The sequence below is a fragment of the Episyrphus balteatus genome, chromosome 2, assembly GCF_945859705.1.
Source record: "Episyrphus balteatus chromosome 2, idEpiBalt1.1, whole genome shotgun sequence".
Taxonomy (NCBI): Eukaryota; Metazoa; Arthropoda; class Insecta; order Diptera; family Syrphidae; genus Episyrphus; species Episyrphus balteatus.
In genome coordinates, this window is record NC_079135.1 from 49004619 (window position 1) to 49025618 (window position 21000).

Consider the following 21000-nt stretch of genomic DNA (forward strand, 5'->3'; position numbering starts at 1 on the left):
TTTCTCAAATATACGTTTGCAAAAATAAAAAAAAAAAAACTTACTTGAAATATTAAATTGGCACTTTCACTGAGAGTGGTTTCATCTGGGGAATCAACTGGAATTTGTCGGGTGAATTTTGTATCAAACTGTGACACGTCATCTTCGCTTCTCTGTAAATATTTACAATAATTGTTATTAATAATGTTTTTCTTTTTTGAACAAATATATAAATTTAATTTGTTTACTAACCAATACTGGTTTAATTGGTGGTTCTAAACGTCTGGCTAGAACATCATCCCAATTGACATGCTTAAAGAATGGATGACCTCGTACAGCGTCGGCATCTTCAGGTCCATAACCAAGTCTTTGATGGACGACACGCTTAAGAAGTCTGCGTACTAAGTCTCTAGCATCTTGTGTGAGGTATCCAGGTATGAATAATTTTGATTTTAATATAGTTTCAATAGTCTTTTTGCGGGTATCGGCTGTGAATGGCGGCTGAAAGGCAAAAAAAAAATGGCGCATTATAGAATTATCAAAATGTTCAAGGAGAAAAAAATCTTTCCCTAGCAAAAGAGTATTCCCACTTAGGAACTTCCAACAGATAATGGTAGCAGAAGGATTCATTCATAGAATCAACGAAAGCATCATTTTGTTCTGGTTGGGTCGAGCTATTTATTCAGCCTTAAGTCACGTCTAAAGTAGAGCTCTTGATTTCGACCGGGTAATAAACGTCCTCACAAATACCCGGGTACCCGGGTACCCGAGTTTTCGGGTATTACTCGAGTACCCGGGTACCCGGGTATTCGGGTACCCGGGTAGTTCGGGTACCCGGGTACCCGGTAGTTTCATGTATTATAATACCCGAGTACCCGGGTACCCGGGTACAATAAAGCCATATGTTTGTTTTATTTGGAAGTGTTTGATTTAAGAGTATTAGGGCCATGGGATCTATGATGGGTGGAATTTTTTTTTTTTTTACCAAAAACCAAAAATGATTGGTATATTCTAAGCTACAATTTAAGACAATAAACACTAACATTAGGTGTGTTTTTTTGTTTATCTATATAGATTTTGTGCAAAAAAACGACATCGGGATTTTTGAAATCCATGCAAACATTTGGCACCACTGTACATACACTTTGGCAGCTGTCTGTCAAAAAAGTTGCTGTTGTTTTTTTTTATTTAACTCCGAAGTGGGAAGGCCATTACATCCATGTTAGATACAAAAAAAATTTTCACAAGAAAACAAAAACCATTTGTATGGCCATGGCATCCATGTTGGATTCAAAAATTTTTTTTTTACAAAAAACCAAAAATCATTGGAATATTCTTAGCTACATTTTAAGCCCATAACCATTAACATTAGTTGCGTCGTTCTTGTGGTAAAAGCGTTTGAAGGTAGCCACATTGATTTTTTTTCGATTTTGAAAAAATCAAAAGTGGAAACTTTTTTATTTTTATTTCTAAGTTTTCGAAAAAACTGTGGTAATTTTATATATATATTTGTTCAACAATCTTATCAGGATCCATTTAAGACTTTGATCTGGAAAATGCATTGCGTATATCTCGAAATATTAACATTTCAATACAACCATGTCAAACAAATTTTTGATTATTTTTTTCTATGAGAGCTTTTTTCAAACCTCATTTTCTCCGCTTTTTTTTTTGATTTAATATTTTGGAAAATTTTTATGGAAATCTATAAAAATCAAAATAAACAAAATGAAAGGTATCTTTGCACACGGCAAGGACCCTTCTCCGGTGGGCATAGTTCGGCCACCCAGAGGAATTTTTGCTAGTAAACCAATTTAAAACTCTTTTTGACGACGATGCTTCGCTTTGACTGGAGAACTGTTTTGGGTTTAATTTTTGCCTTCAATCTTATACCTATGGTGTGTTATTTACCGTTTAAAATGCTCAGTATTAACAATTTTCCTAACAAATCCTTTTTTTTTTTCTTTTGATACCCGAGTACCCGGGTACCCGGGTATTCGGGTAACTAAACAACCGGGTACCCGGGTACCCGAACTACCCGGGTACCCGAATACCCGGGTACCCGGGTACTCGAGTAATACCCGAAAACTCGGGTACCCGGGTACTCGGGCGAGTACTCGGGTATCCGGGTATCAAGAGCTCTAGTCTAAAGGGAGCCGATAAGCCGAGATCTTGTCCTTGGATATATTACAGGACCTTGCCCACGACGAAGGAAAACTTCTTCTGGTTAGAAAGCAACTGCACGCCTCGAAAAAAAAATCATGCTGATTTGTGCCTTAACCCCCAAAAAAAAGGAAAATATATAAGAACCATATCGCATCTCGGATGTCTTTGACTTGGATGTCAAGGCAATGGCTTCTTCTTGGTCTGAATGATCATGGATAAATCTCTTTACTTCGACAAATTCATCCAAAACATCATCGAAGCATTTGATAGTGGATGAGATTAAAAACGATGGACAGATAGAATTTTGAAGAGTCGAATGCTATTTTTACACGAGAGCTTCTATGATCTCGGAAAAAGACATCTCCGCAGAGATCAAATGCAAAATCACTTTTGCAAACCCGTATTCTTCCAGCTAAAAAGGTATTTAAGTAGAAAATATTAAAAAAAAAAATGTAGGTTAAGGGGCCACATATTCCAAAAGACATCTCAAAATGGTGATAGGACAAAAAATCAGAATATTATTTCCTCTTCGTTGGATGTGCTATTTAAGTTTAAAAAATAAATCACTAAATTTCTTTAACAAAAATGATATAACGAAATACAAAACATGTATTTGCGTTTACAAATGTATTACTTAAGCAAAGAGATATTTACTCACCACGCCAGTTAACATATCAAACATCAGAGCTCCAAGTGACCACCAATCTACGGCTTTGCCATGGCCACTTCTTGTTAGAATTTCTGGAGCCCTATGGAAAAAAAACTCATTTCAATCTATCTTCCTATCAACAATTAATTACGGATCTTACATATATTCAATAGTACCACAGAATGTATGTGTGACACTACCACCTTGTATGTGTTCTTTGCATAGACCGAAATCGGTTAGTTTAACATGTCCTTGTGCGTCTAATAAGATATTTTCAGGCTTTAAGTCTCGATATATAATTCCAAGTGAGTGCAAATGACCTAAGGCCAATATGATTTCACTGAGGTAAAAGCTGTTAATTAAAAAAAAAAAAATATTAAAATTAAATCATGTAACAAAATCTATTTGTATATAAACTTACCATGTTGTGTCTTCTAGAAATATACCTTCGCGTTCCAAGTGAATAAATAGCTCTCCACCGCTCAAGTATTCTAAGATTAAATACAATTTTCCATCTGTTTGGAAGGCATAAACTAGTTCTACTATAAATGGATGCTAAAAAGACACAATTTAAATTTTCTGTTTAACTTTTTTTGTCATTTAAAAATGTAATTGTAACAATTTACCTTTACAGCTTCTAATATATTTCGTTCAGCTCTTGTATGAGCTGTATCTTTTTGATTTGTGACTATTGATGCCTTTTTGAGGACTTTCATGGCAAAATATTTATTAGCATCTCGACCAGCGGTTTTGCGAACCTAGAAATAAAAAAACAAAAGGTTATTTATTTTATGTAAATTAAAGTCATTTGAACATGCATCTATTAGCCTATCAATCATTTTATGTGAACGTTTTAAGCCGCTTATTAGTGACATTTACAATTGACCACTATTTACACTGCGAGTAGGCCCGATAACAAAACAGCTACACAAAAGAAGCTATGACCTGGGGGTGCGACTGTATTCATCATTCATCATATGTTTTTTGGGTCGGTGAAACCGAATCGGAGGTCCATTTTGCCCCATCACGTCAGATTTTTGAGATAACCCCAAAAAATGTCACCGCCGCACAATTTTTTTTTTTCGTGGGGTGCGACTATGTTAATAATATTTTTTTTTCGGGTCACTGAAACCAGATTCGAAGCCTATTTTACCCTATCACATCTCGTTTTCGAGATAACCTCAAAAAAGATGTTCGTTTCAGGTTTTTTATTAACTCTTTTTGAGTCTTCTTCTTCTTCCTTTTCTCAGCGCAATTATGATCTCGATGTTGAGGGAATCATTACTATCCCACGTATCTTCTTCACACTAGTGATCCGCCTGTGGGGTTCGCGGGTTGACCTAAGAAAACGCCGGCAAGCCTCCCGGTTTTGTATTGTTCCATTTCTGAGGCCAACTGAATGCTGGTTTTTTTTCGTTTGCTTGTACCAGGAGTTTTTAGGCCTACCTTTCTTTTTATTTCGTGTTGATATTGCCTTTTTGACGGGGTTCTCAGGATCTCTCCTTTGAACATGACAATACCAACTGAGTCGAACTGAGTGAACTCTTTTTGAGTATGTCTTGAAAACCCGACGTGATCGAGTGAAACGGACTTCGGATAAAAGTTTAGAAAAAAAGGGAAGGTTTAAAACGAGATACCGATGCACATTGAATTTAGTTCTGAATTTTAAAATTGAAGAAAAAAAGAAGGGGTAATGAGCACATCCGCATAGAACCAATAAAAGAGTTGGGAATTGACGTTACGTCGGAAACTTAAGAGGATACATGCCTAAATTATTTGCAGCATCAAACATAAAAAAAATGTTGTACTATTTATTGAGAGGAAGGGACCGACATCTGCATTTTATAGAGGACAAGATCCAAAGCATAGTATTTTTTGTTTTCTAAATAGTTTCGTATTTTCGCTCCAGTTCACCTTTCCAGGCACGCAGCAAAGTCCTCACAGAGCGTGATGTGCACCTAATTATTGGCGGTAAAATATTCCAACAAAAACAAAAACAGCGTGATTCCGAGTGGTCGCAAAGTCCGAAAGATATCGCTTCATTCATGTTACACTTATGAAGGTCAGTCACAAGTTTCGATGTTAATCCACTTCAAGATTGAAAACGACTTAAAGCGAAAATCTTTTCCACACACATGAAAGCATGACAATAAAATCTTAAAATAGCGGTAACTATAACAAGTACTTTATGTTCATATTTAAGTGGTTGCATTCGAACTTTAGTATAACTTGACTGGGTAGGTATTTGCATAACAAGATTTTGGGATAACATTTCTTGTTCCAAAAAAAAAAATGTTTTTAAGATGTTAATTAAACTATTAAAAAACAATTTGGCCGTTTACATCTTTACCAAGCCTAGAACAGATTAAAAATAATAATATTAATTAAATTTTGTACGGTATTATACTCACTTGAAAAACTTTTCCATATCCACCTTTGCCCAGCACCTTTTTAAGTTCGAAATCTTTTGGTCCCAATTTTATTTTTCCAGGATTGACGTTTTCTTCTGATAGTTGTATAGTTTCTGAACCATCTGATCTAGAATTGATAAAAAAAAAGTTAAACTTCGAAAAAGAGAGCTCAATTTTTGTTTTATAACAGAATATAGTATATATCAATACCTAGAAAAAATCACAGATAAAAAACAGAATTGATAAACATAAAAAAAATTGATTAAACAAAACATAAGAATTTTTAGTTTCAAATTGTAGTACACAAACAGGAAAATGCTACAAAATGTTACTCACGAGTGTTGATAATTTTAAGTTTAATCACTTCAATATTCAAGGGTTTCATGTCTCGTGGTTCAATGATAAGATTAACAATTCAAAAAACAAAACTTTATCGATATTGTATTGAATTCAAATCTTTTTACTTTTTTTTATTTTCAAAAGAATCATTCACCAGACGTTTAAATGATTGAGGGTACTTTTCCTATTGGGGGCAGATTAAAAATACAATATGAAGTAACATTGCTGTTGAACTTGAGATCTTTGGTTGTTAGGGTGGTACTGAAGAAGAATAACAATACATTGAGATCGCACCTCGAAGAAAATATGAGAAGCCAGGCATTTTTAGTCTAATTTAAGTATCTAAATACAGAATATCAAACGTCCGTCAAATAATTTTGAGCTTGTAGTCTGACAACAAACTTTCCTTTAAAATCCGCGTCTTTGATGTGGTGCCATGGATATGCGTATCCAAAGTTTAGCAACAAGAAGGTAGTGATCCGAGTAAATGCAACATGTCCCGAAGATGTCCTGAGCATGTCCCGAAGTTGTCCCGAGCATGTCACGAAGATGTCCCAAGCATGTCCCGAAGATGTCACGAGCATGTCCCTAGCATGTCCCGAAGTTGTCCCGAGCATGTGCCGACCATGTAATGAGCATGTCCCGAGCATGTCCCGAAGATGTCCCGAAGATGTCCCGAGCATGTCCCGAAGATGTCCCGAAGATGTCCCGAGCATGTCCCGAAGATGTCCCGAGCATGTCTCGAGCATGTCCCGAGCATTTTCCCGAGCATGTCACGAGCATGTCCCGAAGATGTCCCGAGCATGTCCCGAGCATGTCCCGAAGATGTCCCGAAGATGTCCCGAGCATGTCCCGAAGATGTCCCGAAGATGTCCCGAGCATGTCCCGAGCATGTCCCGAAGATGTCCCGAGCATGTCCCGAGCATGTCCCGAGCATGTCCCGAGCATGTCCCGAGCATGTCCCGAGCATGTCCCGAGCATGTCCCGAAGATATCCCGAAGATGTCCCGAGCATGTCCCGAGCATGTCCCGAAGATATCCCGAGCATGTCAATAGCATGTCCCGAAGATATCCCGAAGATGTCCCGAGCATGTTAATAGTATGTCCCGAAGATATATCGAGCATGTCCCGAAGATGTCCCGAGCATGTCCCGAGCATGTCCCGAAGATGTCCCAAACATGTTCCGAAGATGTCCCGAGCATGTCCCGAAGATGTCACGAAGATGTTCCGAGCATGTCCTGAGCATGTCCCGAGCATGTAACGAGCATGTCCCCCTAAACACATTGCCGCACAAAGTCCTTCAAGCTGTTTCCGTAGTAGATAACGCAGTTTTCATCTTCCTCATTTTGTTCCATCTCATCGCTTTTCGTGGATGGTTGTGATGTCAGTTTTATACCTATCCAAGGTATCCACTATTAGTTCGTGGCCTGTTTAAAGTGCCGATAATCCACGTGCCGATTGACTGTAAAATGTTAATTTGCTAAGGTAATCAACATTTGGATCCTTCATATCCCAAGCTTGTATTTGGTTCTTAACTAACAAGTAACTCATAACCAAGCGGTGGGAGCCCCAACCTGGAGGGTAAAATGACTCCAAGGACAAGAGGTCTTCCTTCGTGAGAATATTTCTTCCTATGAAAAGCTATGACAGAAAAAACTGTGGGTTAGTTAACCTGACAACCCGGTTAACCGAAGTTATAGATTATTGTGATAATGAATGTTTAGAATTTCATGTCTCTGTTCATTTCGATATATTTGTACACCTGTCAAAACAGATTCCTACAAATACTCCCAGGTTTAACTCAGGCAGTTTTTTTTTGATCAAAAATTATTTAAAAAAAACACTTTTTTTTGGGGCTAATTCTGACACCAGAATAATCTCACACTAAAAGACTGGGCATAAGACCGATCAAAGAAGTTCTAAAATTGTTTCGTCTGTAACTATGATGGTCGCCGTATTTGATGGATCCAAAATGAATTTATTTTTCATTTGGATATTATTTAAAATTCAATTTAAAAAAAAAAAAAAGAAAAAAATCAAATTTAAACTATTTTTGCCACTAATTATATTCCAACACAAGAAAACATGCAAAGTTGCAAGCTCAAATGACCCTATTGATTTAGATTTTGTGTTTATTTTAAGAGTCACACAAGCATTATGTGCCAGACAGACAAGTAGCAAGGCATTTACCCAATTTATCGGCGCGGCGCCACTTAAAAACTTTCCTCAACCGAATTCTACATCACTTCAAAAAGATCACCCAAATGATTCATTATAAAGATACTCATAGGTATGGCGGTATGAGCTATGGGGTGTGTGTGTGTGATTAAATTAGAAAAGAATGAAAAAATTGGCAAGTGATAGGAATTCTAGAGACTAGAGGTCACATAGCGTCGTGGCCATATCGTCGATTGTTCGTTCACGTTTGGTCGTCGTCGTCGTTGTCGCTACGTATAGCTTGGCTCGCGAACAAAGACAACTCAGAACAAAAGCTGAAAGTGGCGTCTTGATTGCCACGGCTGGTTAAATTGCTCTGACTGATGTTTTGTTGTTGGTGTTTTTGCAGCAACAAACAGCAGCAGCGGCGGAAGTACTTGTCTTTTTTGGTCGAAAATGTTATTTTTGTTTGTCTCCATGAATCTTTATACTGAACACCAAATAGCTTTCTTTATTCAGTCCAAATAAAAATTAACTTGTTACAGAAAGTAACAGAGCAAATAGCAAAACAGAAAAGCAATCTTGAATCATGAGTTAACGTGCCATCCGGTTCCGATGAAAATTCAACGCATTCGGTTATTCACAAATATTCAATTTTGTTTTCATTAAAATTTCTAGGAAAAACCCCAAGAATGTGCGTTTCACATAAACTGAGCGCATTTCATTAACTGCATGTAACTTACATTTTCAATAGTGTTGCCAATGTATTGAGATTTGACTCGTAAATCTCAGGGAAAGATTTTAATTTAATTTGCAATGTGTTGCACTCGGGTGGAGACTAATCACGCTTGGTAGGCCTTATCGCATTACGAAATGGAATGTAAATTTTACTACACCCTAAAATGTGAATTTAGTGAAAAAAAGAAAACTTTCTTTTACCTTTAGAAACTGCAAAAATTCTAGCAACTTCAATTTTTAATTTATAGTGTTCGTTGTTAAAGTGGAAAAAAGGAGAAAAAATTGTATTTTTGAAATTCTTGGCGTATGAATAATTATTTTCATTTTTTATCAAGATAACACACATGTATTTCGTTAAAAAATGTCAAAATGTCGTACATATTAAAAAAAATATTGTTAATCATTAGGCCCGTTCCATTGGAGGTGGTAGTTTACTCATGAGTAGATCTAGTACTAGAATTAACACATGATCTTCTACTCGAGGAGATAGGAATGTGTAGTTTTTGTACTAGATTTCTACTCACGAGTAAACTACCACCTCCAATGGAACAGGGCTATTATTGAAATTTTTTAGGCAACAAATAATTTGCTTTAGAATTAAAAAAACTGCCTTTTTGATAAAAAAGGGTGCAGTTTTAAATGAATAAATTCACCTTTAAACTAAAACAGACTTTTTCCAAAGGATTTTCATGTTCTGATTTATTGGTTCCTACTTTTGAAGTCAAATTACATCACCAATTTTTTGTAAAACTACTCTTGCAATCTATAAAATACATTTTTTTCTTTCTTAAATTAATTTTTAGAAATCTCAAGACAATGGAAATAGAAATTTATGACAAATGGTTTTTAGTTTAAGGAAACACTTATTTGCTTGTGACTTCTGATTTAGAATCAAAAACCAAATTATGACGGAAAGATTATGTATTTTGGATTCAATATAGCAAAGAATTTCACATTACTTTGAGTATACTCCAAAATTGGTTCAAAACCGTTTATTATTTTTACTATGCTAAACGAATCTGAAAAATCAAAGTAAAAAATTTATAGTCGATAGAATTTTTCAGAAACCAAATTAGATTGAATACTTTTATATTCACTCTGTTATAATTAAAAAAAAAAATGATATGAAGGACAAAAAAAAATAATATTTGCAAACCAGTACAATTTTAAGATAGTATAACATTTTGTTTGTTTTTGATGGTCACAAAAAAACAAAACTCTAGTGGTTTTATTCCTTATTATGCAGGTGGCCATGGCACAGAGGAATGAGTAGATGACTTCAGAGCCAGACATCGTGGGTTCGAACCCAACGGTCGGCTCAGAAGTTTTTTCTAAATCGCCAGCTTAACTGAAGCCACCTGTGCGATAACATGAGACAATTGTCAACGATGTCTCCCCCTCTGTGCCACGTAGTTATGTGTTATATGTGTTTCTGTTGTTCTTTCTTTCTTTGTCTTTCTCTCTGTTGTATTAATGTCTTGTGCTGTATCAGCAAAATGGACTAAGTTTCCGAAGCTGTAGTGTGTGTCTAGTCCGTAGATTTATCTTCGGATTAGATTAATATGTAATGTAATGTAATGTAATTCCTTATTATGCTTCTGATTTTTTTTTTTGTAAGTCAACGGGATTTTTTTGCTATTAGTAAAACTAATTTGACAATTAGTTTTAATGACAATTAATTTTGAATATCGGAATTGAATGCCTTTTCGGCGAGGGTACGAATAGTTCTTAGTTTAAAATTCCGAACACTCAAATAATTGAATTGAATTCCCTGAAAGCTGATATTCTCTGAAAGCTGGCAATCTCTCTGAAAGCTGGCAATCTTTCTGGAAACATCAATAGAAAACTTTAAGTCATAGATTAATAAAATCATAATTATTTATCCGAACACTCCTAATTATTCAAATCAAACTAAAAGTCGTCTTGTGGCAGTAGAAAAGAAAAAAATATGGAAAATAAAAAAAAAATTGATTACAAGCTCTAATTAACATTTCCGAAGGGTGAGCTGTTAGAACCACCTATATCAATAAAAAAAAAAAATGTTTTAGTTTTTTTCATGCATGCCACATTTTTAGATTTCGGAAGGTGGTAGTGCTAATTTGGCGCAATTTTTTTTCACGAAGAATTTACGACAAATTCACGACAGTTAATTGCATTATTATGTTATGGAAATTCGAATGCCAATATTTAAGAATCATTTAGCAAATCTGGTCCAGCCATCGACGCGACATGGTTGTTCTTTTATCATTCCAATTCAATGGTCAATTGGCAAACTTTCATGCATTCCAAAACTTTTTTAAAGTATAACCTCAAAGTAAATGGTTTTGGATACTATCCTGGATTAATTCAATGTTAGGTTTTTAGAGTCGTATTTAGATTTTCAATATTTAATTCGGGAGTCCCTCAAGGAATTCATATAAATCCCATTTGTTTTCTCTGCCAAATAATGATGTAGCTAGGGTATCTGACTGAACATTACGATGGCAGATAGCTTGAAAATGTATGGAAGAATATCCTCATCTTTGGAATATGAACTTATTTCTAAACAAAACAACTAAATACATCATTGAAAAAAAGTTGAAGGCAATGTTTTCTTCATATTTCCTCAAAGGTTATTTATTTAACATCTGGCAACAATGAAGTAACCTTTCAATAGTTTAGCTTGCTTCCATGCAGTTACACACGACTTTCGATAATAATAATAAAACTAATAGTTACAAGTAATATTTCTTAATTCCAATTTGATTAACAACTTCAGTATTCATTAGCACTTGTTCGTTTATTTGTGTGTTTCATGATTGAAGCAAACACTACAAAACAAAAAAAAAAGAAGAAATATTTTCTAATGCTAATCAAACATTTACACAGCAGCGTTCTATTGTGTGTATATTGAGTGGAGTGTGCAGATTAATTCTTATCATTTTTATCTGTGATGAATTTTCGATTAGAACTCTATTTTTTTTTTTTTTTTCTATTTTTTAATCAAACTAGGTATAGAACATTAAAATGATTTATTATTATACATTATGAGTATATTTTTTAGATTGGAAAAGAATTTATTCCTTGTTTACACTTACCCTTGTGGCATATTTATACTGAGCTCTGGTTCTAGGTCGACCTGAAATTGAAAAAAAAAAAAAAGAAAATATATCAGTGAATTTATTACTTTAAGGGTGATCATCGATCAAGTGTTGGATGAATTGATTTACAACTTGTTTAATAATTAAGGTTTAGTAATAGTGAATTTAATTAATATTTTAGTTTGTTTGCTTTTATGAAAACTAAACGAGTCTAGAGGTTTGATAGGAGGCGACTGCAGGTGTTAGAATTTTTAGATATGCAAAGTTTTATAAAGGTATGCAGTTTGTAGATTTAAAAACTTAAGCATAATTTTCAATTTTTTGACAATTGAAGCACCCAGTGCAACAACCAGATAACTCCACTATTTTGCGAAATATGTTTTTTAATGCAGAAATACGAAAAAAAAAATCCTGCATCGTTCGGTGTAAAAAAATGACAAATCCATTGACTCTTGGATAAGGAAACTCGGGTTTGGAGTTATCACTCTATTCAAAACGGAGCACGAATAAGACATCTCCTGGAGTTGTCTTGTTTTTGCACCGCTTTTCAACACAGTAAATGCTTGTGCACCGCTTAAACAAAGTAAGCTTTTGTTTTTCATAACAGTAAATGAGGTTTACAGGTATGAGTGTATAAAAAAGTTTTTGCTTGAATTTACTGTATTGTTTTGAAATGTATCATTTGGTTCAGTTAATTCTTGGTGCGAGGGTACGTTATTAAAAAAAATGAGTGAAAGTGAATCAGATTTTTCCATATCGGGCTCCGAATATGAAAATGGATCATGTACATGTATGATGAGACCATCGGGAAAAAGGGTCCAAATGAAGTCATAAGCTTTTTGCATCATTTCATTGAACACATTTTAAGTGAAACTGTGACGAAATTATATTTATTTTCTGATAACTGTGGCGCTCAAAATAAAAACAACACTCTCGTCCAATATTTATATGCTCTTGTAAAACACAAAAATATAAGCCTTATTGAACATCACTTACCAGAACCGGGACACAGTTTTTTGCCCTGCGATCGCTCTTTTGGCGTTATAGAAAAACAAAAACGAAGAGTAGAACGTCTTTATCTACCAAAGGACTGGCAGAATTTAGTGGAAAAGTGTTCCAAAAAGTTTAATGTGATATCAGTGAGCAATAAGGACATATTTGATTTTAAAACGAGCCTGGCTCCGTTTTACAAGAAAACTGTGACCAACAAAGATCGTATTAAGTGGACCATCTCGAAATATCGAAGATTTTGCTACACAAAAGAAGAAAATATGGCAAGCGTTTCAGCTTCCATTAGTCACCATGGGCCATTTACGACATACGACATAGAAATAAAAGCAAACTTGCATGGTGACCCCTTTAAGCCAAAACTATTATATACAAATAATCTTTCCCTCAACCCCAAGAAATATGAGGATGTCATTTTTACAATAACTTGATGTCGCAGCAGTCAGTTCAAGAAGCTGAAAACTCAGACTACGAAGATGACAACGAGGTTCCCTTTTAATTCATACTAAAATCGGTGCAAAAACAGGACAAGTCCAAAAACAAATTTATTTATTTTTTTACTTAAATGTACAATTTTTTGATTTAAATAAATTCATTTTGATGATTTCATTTCAAAATAAATTGATATTTTGCAATAAGTTCGATTTCTTATTTTTGAGATAGTTTTTTTTAATTTGCTCAACATTTCAGAAAGTGGAGTTATCTGGTTGTTGCACTGGGTGCTTCAATTTTAACCATGTCCCGTTTCGGGGCTAGAGGAAATTGTTTTTTTATTTTTTTATTTTTTCTAAATTTTACGAATTTCGAAGCTAAATGTAGTTTTGATTGCAGAAACTTAAAATACAAAATGTTTATACGTATGTAAGAATTGTTGAAGTAATGGACGAAAACAGTAACAAGAAACATACAGCCCTTTTCTAGTTTCGGGAGTTACGAATTAGAAATTTTTATATGAAGTTCACAAAAAAAAATAATTTCTCATTTTATCAAAAGCAAATGTTTTTGGCTCCATGCCAGTCTATCGGACCTAAATCCATTATAAAAAAAAATAATTCAAGAGTTACAAATTTTTATTTTACGATATGAATTTTTGAACGTCAGAATACATGCGACGAGGTTTTTGGCCCATGTTACAGCAAAATTAATACTTTTAGACTATACGGCGGTTGTAGTATCGCAGATTTGTTTTGTGGAGGTATTAAGATGAGGTACTTATATGTGCTTTTACATTTGCACATTTTATAATCCGATAATCTTTATTAATTAGAGACAATTTAGCATTACTATGAAGAAAAAAAGGTACTCTGAGGGATCTGTTAGAAAACATCAGTGCAAAATGATGTGACCTGAAAATATTCGCCATGGTTGTCGAAGGTATTTGTAATATTATTTGCGAATGGATTAATTAAATTCGTGACCTACGCTTATAATTTTTCAGATGAAAATCAATAAAATAAATTTCCTGGAGACATGAAGCGTGCAACCAATCGAATCGTAATATAATAAGACTTCAAAATCTCAAATTGGAAGTGAGGGCTATTAGTTAGTTAAAGCTAAAAGACGATATTGGTGTCAAATCAAAGGTAAACACATCTTCGTCCTAAATTCAGATGTTTTCCGGGTAAAAAGTTGTCAGTTTTCAAACGCAGCCTGTTTAAAGTTTGAAAGCGAGTTTTTTTTATTAAGCCTTATGTTTTGGTACGTTCGTCGATAAGTTGAGGAATTTTTTCACTTTAAAATAAAAATAAGTCATTAAAATTTAGATTCAAAACGATCTTTTGGAAAAAGATTGATAGTTTTTTTTCCAAAAATTTGGAAGTTTGGTCATACAGCCTGTTTCAAGGTTGGGAGCGTTCGTCATTTCTAACGTTCCCACAGGCTTAAGGATGAAATGCCTAGCTTTGATCCGTCAGACCTCTACATAATTTTGACATCATTGATTCTTTAATTCCAATATTAATGACATTTGCAGCACACCTAATTTTCACTTGTATTTTGATAATTTAAAAAACAATTTGTAAAGAAGAAAAACTATCAAAATATGATACATATCAACAAATCTTTTTAACTCGTTGACCAAAACACCAAAAAATGTAGGTAGCACTTTAGCAAAACTCATGTTAAGCACAAAGAGTCTATACCGTAAAACCGGGTGACTTTGGCACGTTTTCAAATTCAAATGTGAATAACTTCTGCAATAATTTTTTTTTTAATGAAGATTTCAACCAATTTACCTACTTCGCTCATTCTATAGGTATGATTAATCTTGAAGAAATCTGTCCGACAGTTCTATAGATAAATGCCAAAATATGGGTGGCCAAAGTCACCCTCCATTCCGGGTGACTTTGGCCGGTAGGACGTTTGCTATATTTCCAGTTCAACTACAAGTTAGTAGCACGTCATTCCAACCCAGCCCAAATGAAAGAGCAGATTTTTTAAAACATGTGGGTATTTTTTTTATTTTCGTACACAGAATTGTCGGTTTTTATTTGATTAAAAAAAAAAACAAAAAATTAAAATTAGCATAAATTTTGATATCCTTCAAAGGATATGGAAAAAAATAGTCTCTCTCTGCGGTCAACCATTGGAACAGGAAGTTTCTTCTCCAGATCACTTTTGGTGACTTGTGCAACGTCTTTTTTTCTCTGAAGCTGTACCCAGTACCTCTTCGCAGGAATGACACTGTAACCTCATCGTTATCAACATTTAAGATGCAGCCGAAGTAAAATGTTATTTTAGTAAAATGTTGTTTTTAAAATGTTATTTTAGAAGCCTAGGAAACACATCTTTCGGCACTGTTTTCGAGTTTGCCATCTTATACGCTGTTAAGGTCTTCATCCATAATATTTTAAGAGGCCGAAAAAAGGCTACGTCTAGTGGTTTAGCTGCCAAATGTTGATATGTATGATCTGATAACATTTTAATTATATTGCCAAATATTAGTTTTGTCAACATATACCAATATATAAAAACAAAGTCTAGTGCAAAAATTAAGAGGGTGACTTTGGCCACCCGGCCAAAGTCACCCGATATGCCGGCCAAAGTCACCCTACCATATTTTTTTTTTTTTTGACGGGAGGAAATCTTCAAAAGACACTTGGCAGTATTCGAAACAAGTAGTGTGGGACTCTTAACCACTAAAACCACCTCTTTATCAGGACCAATCTTGAGAGATCGACATCAGATTTTTCTTTCTTAACTTTGTAAAATCACTTTGGGGGAAGTTTAAACTTTTAATACTTTCCCATGTTTTTTAGACCATAAGCTCATGAGGCTTGGTTCTTCTTAATCTCCGAACATGGTTTCTTGTATTCAAGACGGACACCATTTCAGAATTGGTATGACTTTGCAGTCTCTGATTATGCGATACAGCGTATTTTTTAACAACTTCTGTAACCGTTTCTATTTGTAGGTCACGACACGATGTAGATCGCTATTTCTTATGTACCAAGGTGCATTAACTATTCCACGAAGGACTTTGTTTTGGAATTTTTGGATGATTTCGGTATTTGATTTCTTTGTACAGCCCCATAATTGGATACCATAGGTCCAAACAGGCTTTAGTACTTGATTATACAGCATTATTTTGTTTTGGGTTGATAAATCAGAGTTGTTACCAAGTAACCAGTACATTTTTCTATATTTCAAGTTTAGTTCTTCTCTTTTCTTTTTGATGTGCTCTTTCCACTTTAGCTTTGCATACCCTACCATATGGCATTTTTTATAAACAAATTAAAATTAATTTTTATGAAATAATTACAAGGGTAGAATAAAAGTAATTCAACGTGCAAAACAATACACATATCGGAGTTAAAGTCATTTTGCAATCCTATTTCTTCAACATGTTCAAACCATCCAACACTTTCAGGGGATTTTTTTTTTAGCATTTTTAAGAAAACTAAATTTTAGTATAAATTAATATCTTATTTTAATTAAATAAAGCTAGTATGATCACTTTTGAATTCATCAAATTATACGAATTTACAAAGAAACTTGGAAAAAATCAAACAAGTCCTTCATATATTAACAATTTTTTAAAAAAGTGTCCATGTCAAAGTCAAAGTCACCCGCCAGGCCAAAATCACCCGGTTCTACCGGTACCTCATGTCTTGAATTTTTTTCTTAATTTGTTATTAAAAAAATAAAAAAAAAAAAAAAACAAATTGCTGAATAAGATGTATTTTGAATTCCTATGAGTTTTTTTTTAATGTCGCTTAGTACAATATTTCCAGTTTCAATCAGAATTTAGGAATTACGAACCAAATATTTTGGCTCTTTTGTATTTTTATAACGATACATTGCCCTTATTACGATATGATTAATACAAACAAAAGTTTTTTTCTCAGTTGTATTTTTTTGCCATGTGTTAGAATCTGACTGCACGCCACCTCAATTTACTACTCTACCCTTGTCAATTACAATATCTTATAGTTTATTGATTAAGAGGTGTGTTCTGTCCGTGTGCAACAGGTATATAATAACATTGGCCTCGTCTCAACCACAGCACCCACTTTCGATAAGGTTTCCCCCAGATTACACAAAGAATTATTAAAAAAAAAAGCAAAAACTAAACTAATCGTTCTTCTGTGTTTATAATATTTAATTATTTATTAATTGCTCATTTTGCTTGTCAAGCAATATTAGGTAAGTATAATAATAGTTTACACCACCGCAAAATGCATTTTGCTGTGCACACGACCAATACCTTCATTGGTACAAATTGCATAATTCGAGGTTATATCAGTTATGATTATAGTTTAGAAGAAAAACAACAAAAAAAAGCTCTATTACCTACGACTGATTATGATAGTAGGTAACCGAGTAGTAATGAGAAATGAACATTTTGCAAAATAAAAACTTGATAATGATAATTTTTTTTTTTAATTCTTCTATTAGTTAGGATAGCCTGCAGGCGAATGAATATTAACTTGTTTGCAATGGAGCTTTGAATTTAGACGGCATTTCCTGGAAACTGTTGAGCAATTTGTATTAAAAAAAATATTATATCGGTATTTCCATGTTGAACAAATGAAGTTGTTGATTGATTTTTGTTGCAGAAAAATATTGAATTCTGTTGAAGAGAATGTTTTCAAAACACGATAACGATACAAATATGATTATTGAGTAATATACAAATTAATTTTGCAAGTTGTAAAATAATTAATTCATTTCACAATGTTGTGAAATTGCGAGAGCAAATTCGAACAAAACAAATATTACTTTATAGTTAAGTTATTTTGCATCGTAGTTGCATATTTAGTATCGAACTTTGTAAATAAAAGTACAAGTACTACCATATGACCGAAGAAAATGATTTGGTTTTGTATAGGATGTGTCACCGAACTGGCAACCCTAAAATAGGAATACAAAAATTGATGGTAAGCCTTAAAATTAATTTTAGTTTATAAACTATAGAAAAAAATTAACATTTCTCGACAAAACAGCGAAAGTTGTTTAAGTGTTAAAATGTTTTCCCATTCAATAATTAAATCTTTTTTTCAGAATTTGTGTGTTAAAAATTTTTATTCGGTGATCTTCTATGTTAAAAGTGTAACTGTATACAGTTATGGCATAATTCTGATGTTACTGACAGTCTTAATACATACAAATTTTGTGTACTCTTTTTTGTCTACAGGAAAATTTTTGGGCAACAAAAGCCGTTATACTTTCTTATTCTGAAGCCAAAAACTTGAAAATAATGTCGAAAAAAATTTATGGAGAGGTTTTCGAGACATGATTTTTAAAAATGTTTTGTCATTTATTCTCGACACATACTTAGTATTCGGACTTTATTTTGAGTTATAAATGACCAATCTATTCCCTGAATGGTAAGAAATAGGGCAGAAATACTAGAATAACTTTTCTGGGTCACCTCAAAAATTTAAGTCTTATGAATCAAACCATTTTAAAAAAATCTTTCTCAATGGAGAATTCAAAATCTTTTGAAATTCTTCTCACTTAGAGGATTACCTCTGACTTGAGTTTTGAAAAAAAAAAAATAGATACAAAAATCAACAACGCAAAGACATCTTTTTTCCGCTCAATAGTTTCCAGGAAATGCCTAAATTCTAAGCTAGATTTTTATTTTACAAAATGTTAATTTCTCGTTACTACTCGGTTACCTAGTATCATAATCAGTCGTAGGTAATAGAGCTTTTTTTTCTTAACAATAATCACAAGAAATATTTTTGGCTTTTAAATCCCTTACCACAGGTTAAATTAACATCATTTAATCTTTCAGTACCTGTATTCATGCTATTAAATAACCAAATAATTTAAAAGTTTCAATAGGTACATGCTCAAATACGTCTAATATAAGATGGATGTTAAGTTTTTGCAATAAAAAAAAAAAAAAAAACAATAGAATAGATCGTAACGACAAAAATTTCAAATACAAATTTTAAAAAATTAAAATTTTTGATTTATACACAAATTTTTGAATGCAATATTTGAAAAGAATTAAAAACCAATAAAACCGCATTTAAAAGTATGTGATAGGTGAAAGCAAAAACTACGAAAACAGCTAATTATTTCAAAAAACCGAAATAAAATATAAAAACATTTTTTAACGGGAAATTTTGAATGTAATCTTTTAAAGAAACTATTTTGCAACCAGAATCAACAAACATTTTAAAAATAGATGATTTAACTCGAGAGAAAAAAAATTTTATGTATGAGTTAGAAATTTCCCATACAAATTTGTATGGGGAAAGTATGACCCTAGAGGCACGGGTTAATGACCTCCAAAAAATTTGTTTTTGCTAAATTCCCCGTATTTAGGCCCTAAACTTTCGATCTGGGGGGTGTCACCCCCGTAAACATCACTTTGGGATATAACGGACACCCTAATGTACATAGGTAATGTAATAAGAAAGTACCTCCAAAATTTTGTATGAAATTTCATCGAAATCTTTAAAGCTGTTACCAAAAAACAAAACTTATATAGGGGAAGTGGGGGCAAGACCGCCCACTAAGTGTTTGACTGTCTAAAAAACCAATCAAAAACATCTTTTAAATAGAATTAAGTTTTTATTCATTAAGTTTAATGTTTTTTGCAGAAACTCTAATTATTATAAAAAAAAATAAAAAAAACACTGAACAAAAGATAATACGTTTTGAAAAAACATCAAACAAAAAACCGTCTTGCCCCCACATAGAGGTAAGACCGCCCTATCAAATTTTGTTGGTAGAAAGACCGTTTCTATTGTTTTAAATGCAGCCTATTTGTAACATAATATATATAATAAGACAATTATGCTATATTTTCATTAGTTTTCACTCCAGCACAAGCTTTTTCGTACAATTTGGTACACATTTTGCACTTAATCCAACAATACTTTGGATTGGATCAAGAAAACAGTTGCAGATAGAAGGTACAAATACAATCTGCAAAGTCCTCTTCATCAGAATCATCAATTACAGTATTGTTTGGCGCCTGTTGCTTAGCTTTTTGGAAGATTTAACGGTGAACATCTTTTTTCACTTTGTTTAAGCTACCAGAGCTTCCAATTTCGCCCATGGGCGGTCTTGCCCCATTCATATCATATTTGATGTTCTGTATAATTTTTTTTTAATTTGTCTTTATGACTCCTTCTTTCGCAGAAAATACTTTTTAATATTCACTTTCTATTCAGCCCTATGATGGTAGCCGATCGGAAGAAAATTTTATCCGATTTGTACGAATTTTTCAATTTTCATATGATTTTAACCCTTCCGACAGTAAAATCGATGTCTCTCAAGTTAGCAGAGCAAGGTCAGCAGAACATATGTTTTGTTATTGGATCTTTTAGTGCTTATTAAGTGCTAATTAAGTGCCCCAAAATTAAATTAAGTGCTCCACTACTTTTGGAGAAAATTAATGTTCTGCTAACTTGATTTAAAGTTAGCAGAGCAATTACCCGAAAATGCCCTAAACTGCTCGTAGAAAAATCGGGTTTGGTATAATATTTAGGTGCTAATTAAGTGCTCTACGAATCCCAAAAAAAATTTCCAAAAAAAATTTTTTTTCCAAAAATAATTTTTTTTCTGTTATTTTCGAAAAAAAATTTTTTTTTTTTTTTCAAACTCTCTCAAATAATTAAGTGCTTAACTAATATAAGTTAAGTACCCCATTTTCCGAAGAATTTTCCGAGATTTTTCATTAAAAAAAAATATTTTAATTTTTCATACAAATTCGTGTTCTGCTAACTTGAATTTTGATTTTCTCAAAAAATAAATTTTTTTTTGACAAAATTCAAATGGAGTAATTAAGTGCTCGACTAATTTGAATTAAGTACCCCATTTTCGGAAGAATTTTCCGAGATTTTTCATTAAAAAAAAATATTTGCATTTTCCATACAAATTCGTGTTCTGCTAACTTGAATTTTGATTTTCTCAAAAAATAAATTTTTTTTTTGACAAAATTCAAATGGAGTAATTAAGTGCTCGACTAATTTGAATTAAGTACCCCATTTTCCGAAGAATTTTCCGAGATT

At 33.2% G+C, this 21000-nt stretch overlaps 1 protein-coding gene across 2 annotated transcripts in view; it reads right to left on the reverse strand.

Annotated features, from left to right (window-relative positions):
- LOC129911741 (ribosomal protein S6 kinase beta-1) overlaps positions 1-21000 on the reverse strand; it is a 66030-nt gene that overhangs the window by 23251 nt on the left and 21779 nt on the right. For both annotated transcript variants that reach the window (XM_055989644.1, XM_055989643.1), the window contains exons 3-10: positions 11516-11556; positions 5206-5332; positions 3421-3552; positions 3216-3349; positions 2955-3146; positions 2804-2894; positions 232-480; positions 45-152 (exon numbers count right to left, since the gene is read on the reverse strand). In XM_055989644.1, the coding sequence (XP_055845619.1) occupies positions 45-152; positions 232-480; positions 2804-2894; positions 2955-3146; positions 3216-3349; positions 3421-3552; positions 5206-5332; positions 11516-11556 (1074 nt within the window). The remainder of the gene's footprint in view (positions 1-44; positions 153-231; positions 481-2803; positions 2895-2954; positions 3147-3215; positions 3350-3420; positions 3553-5205; positions 5333-11515; positions 11557-21000) is intronic.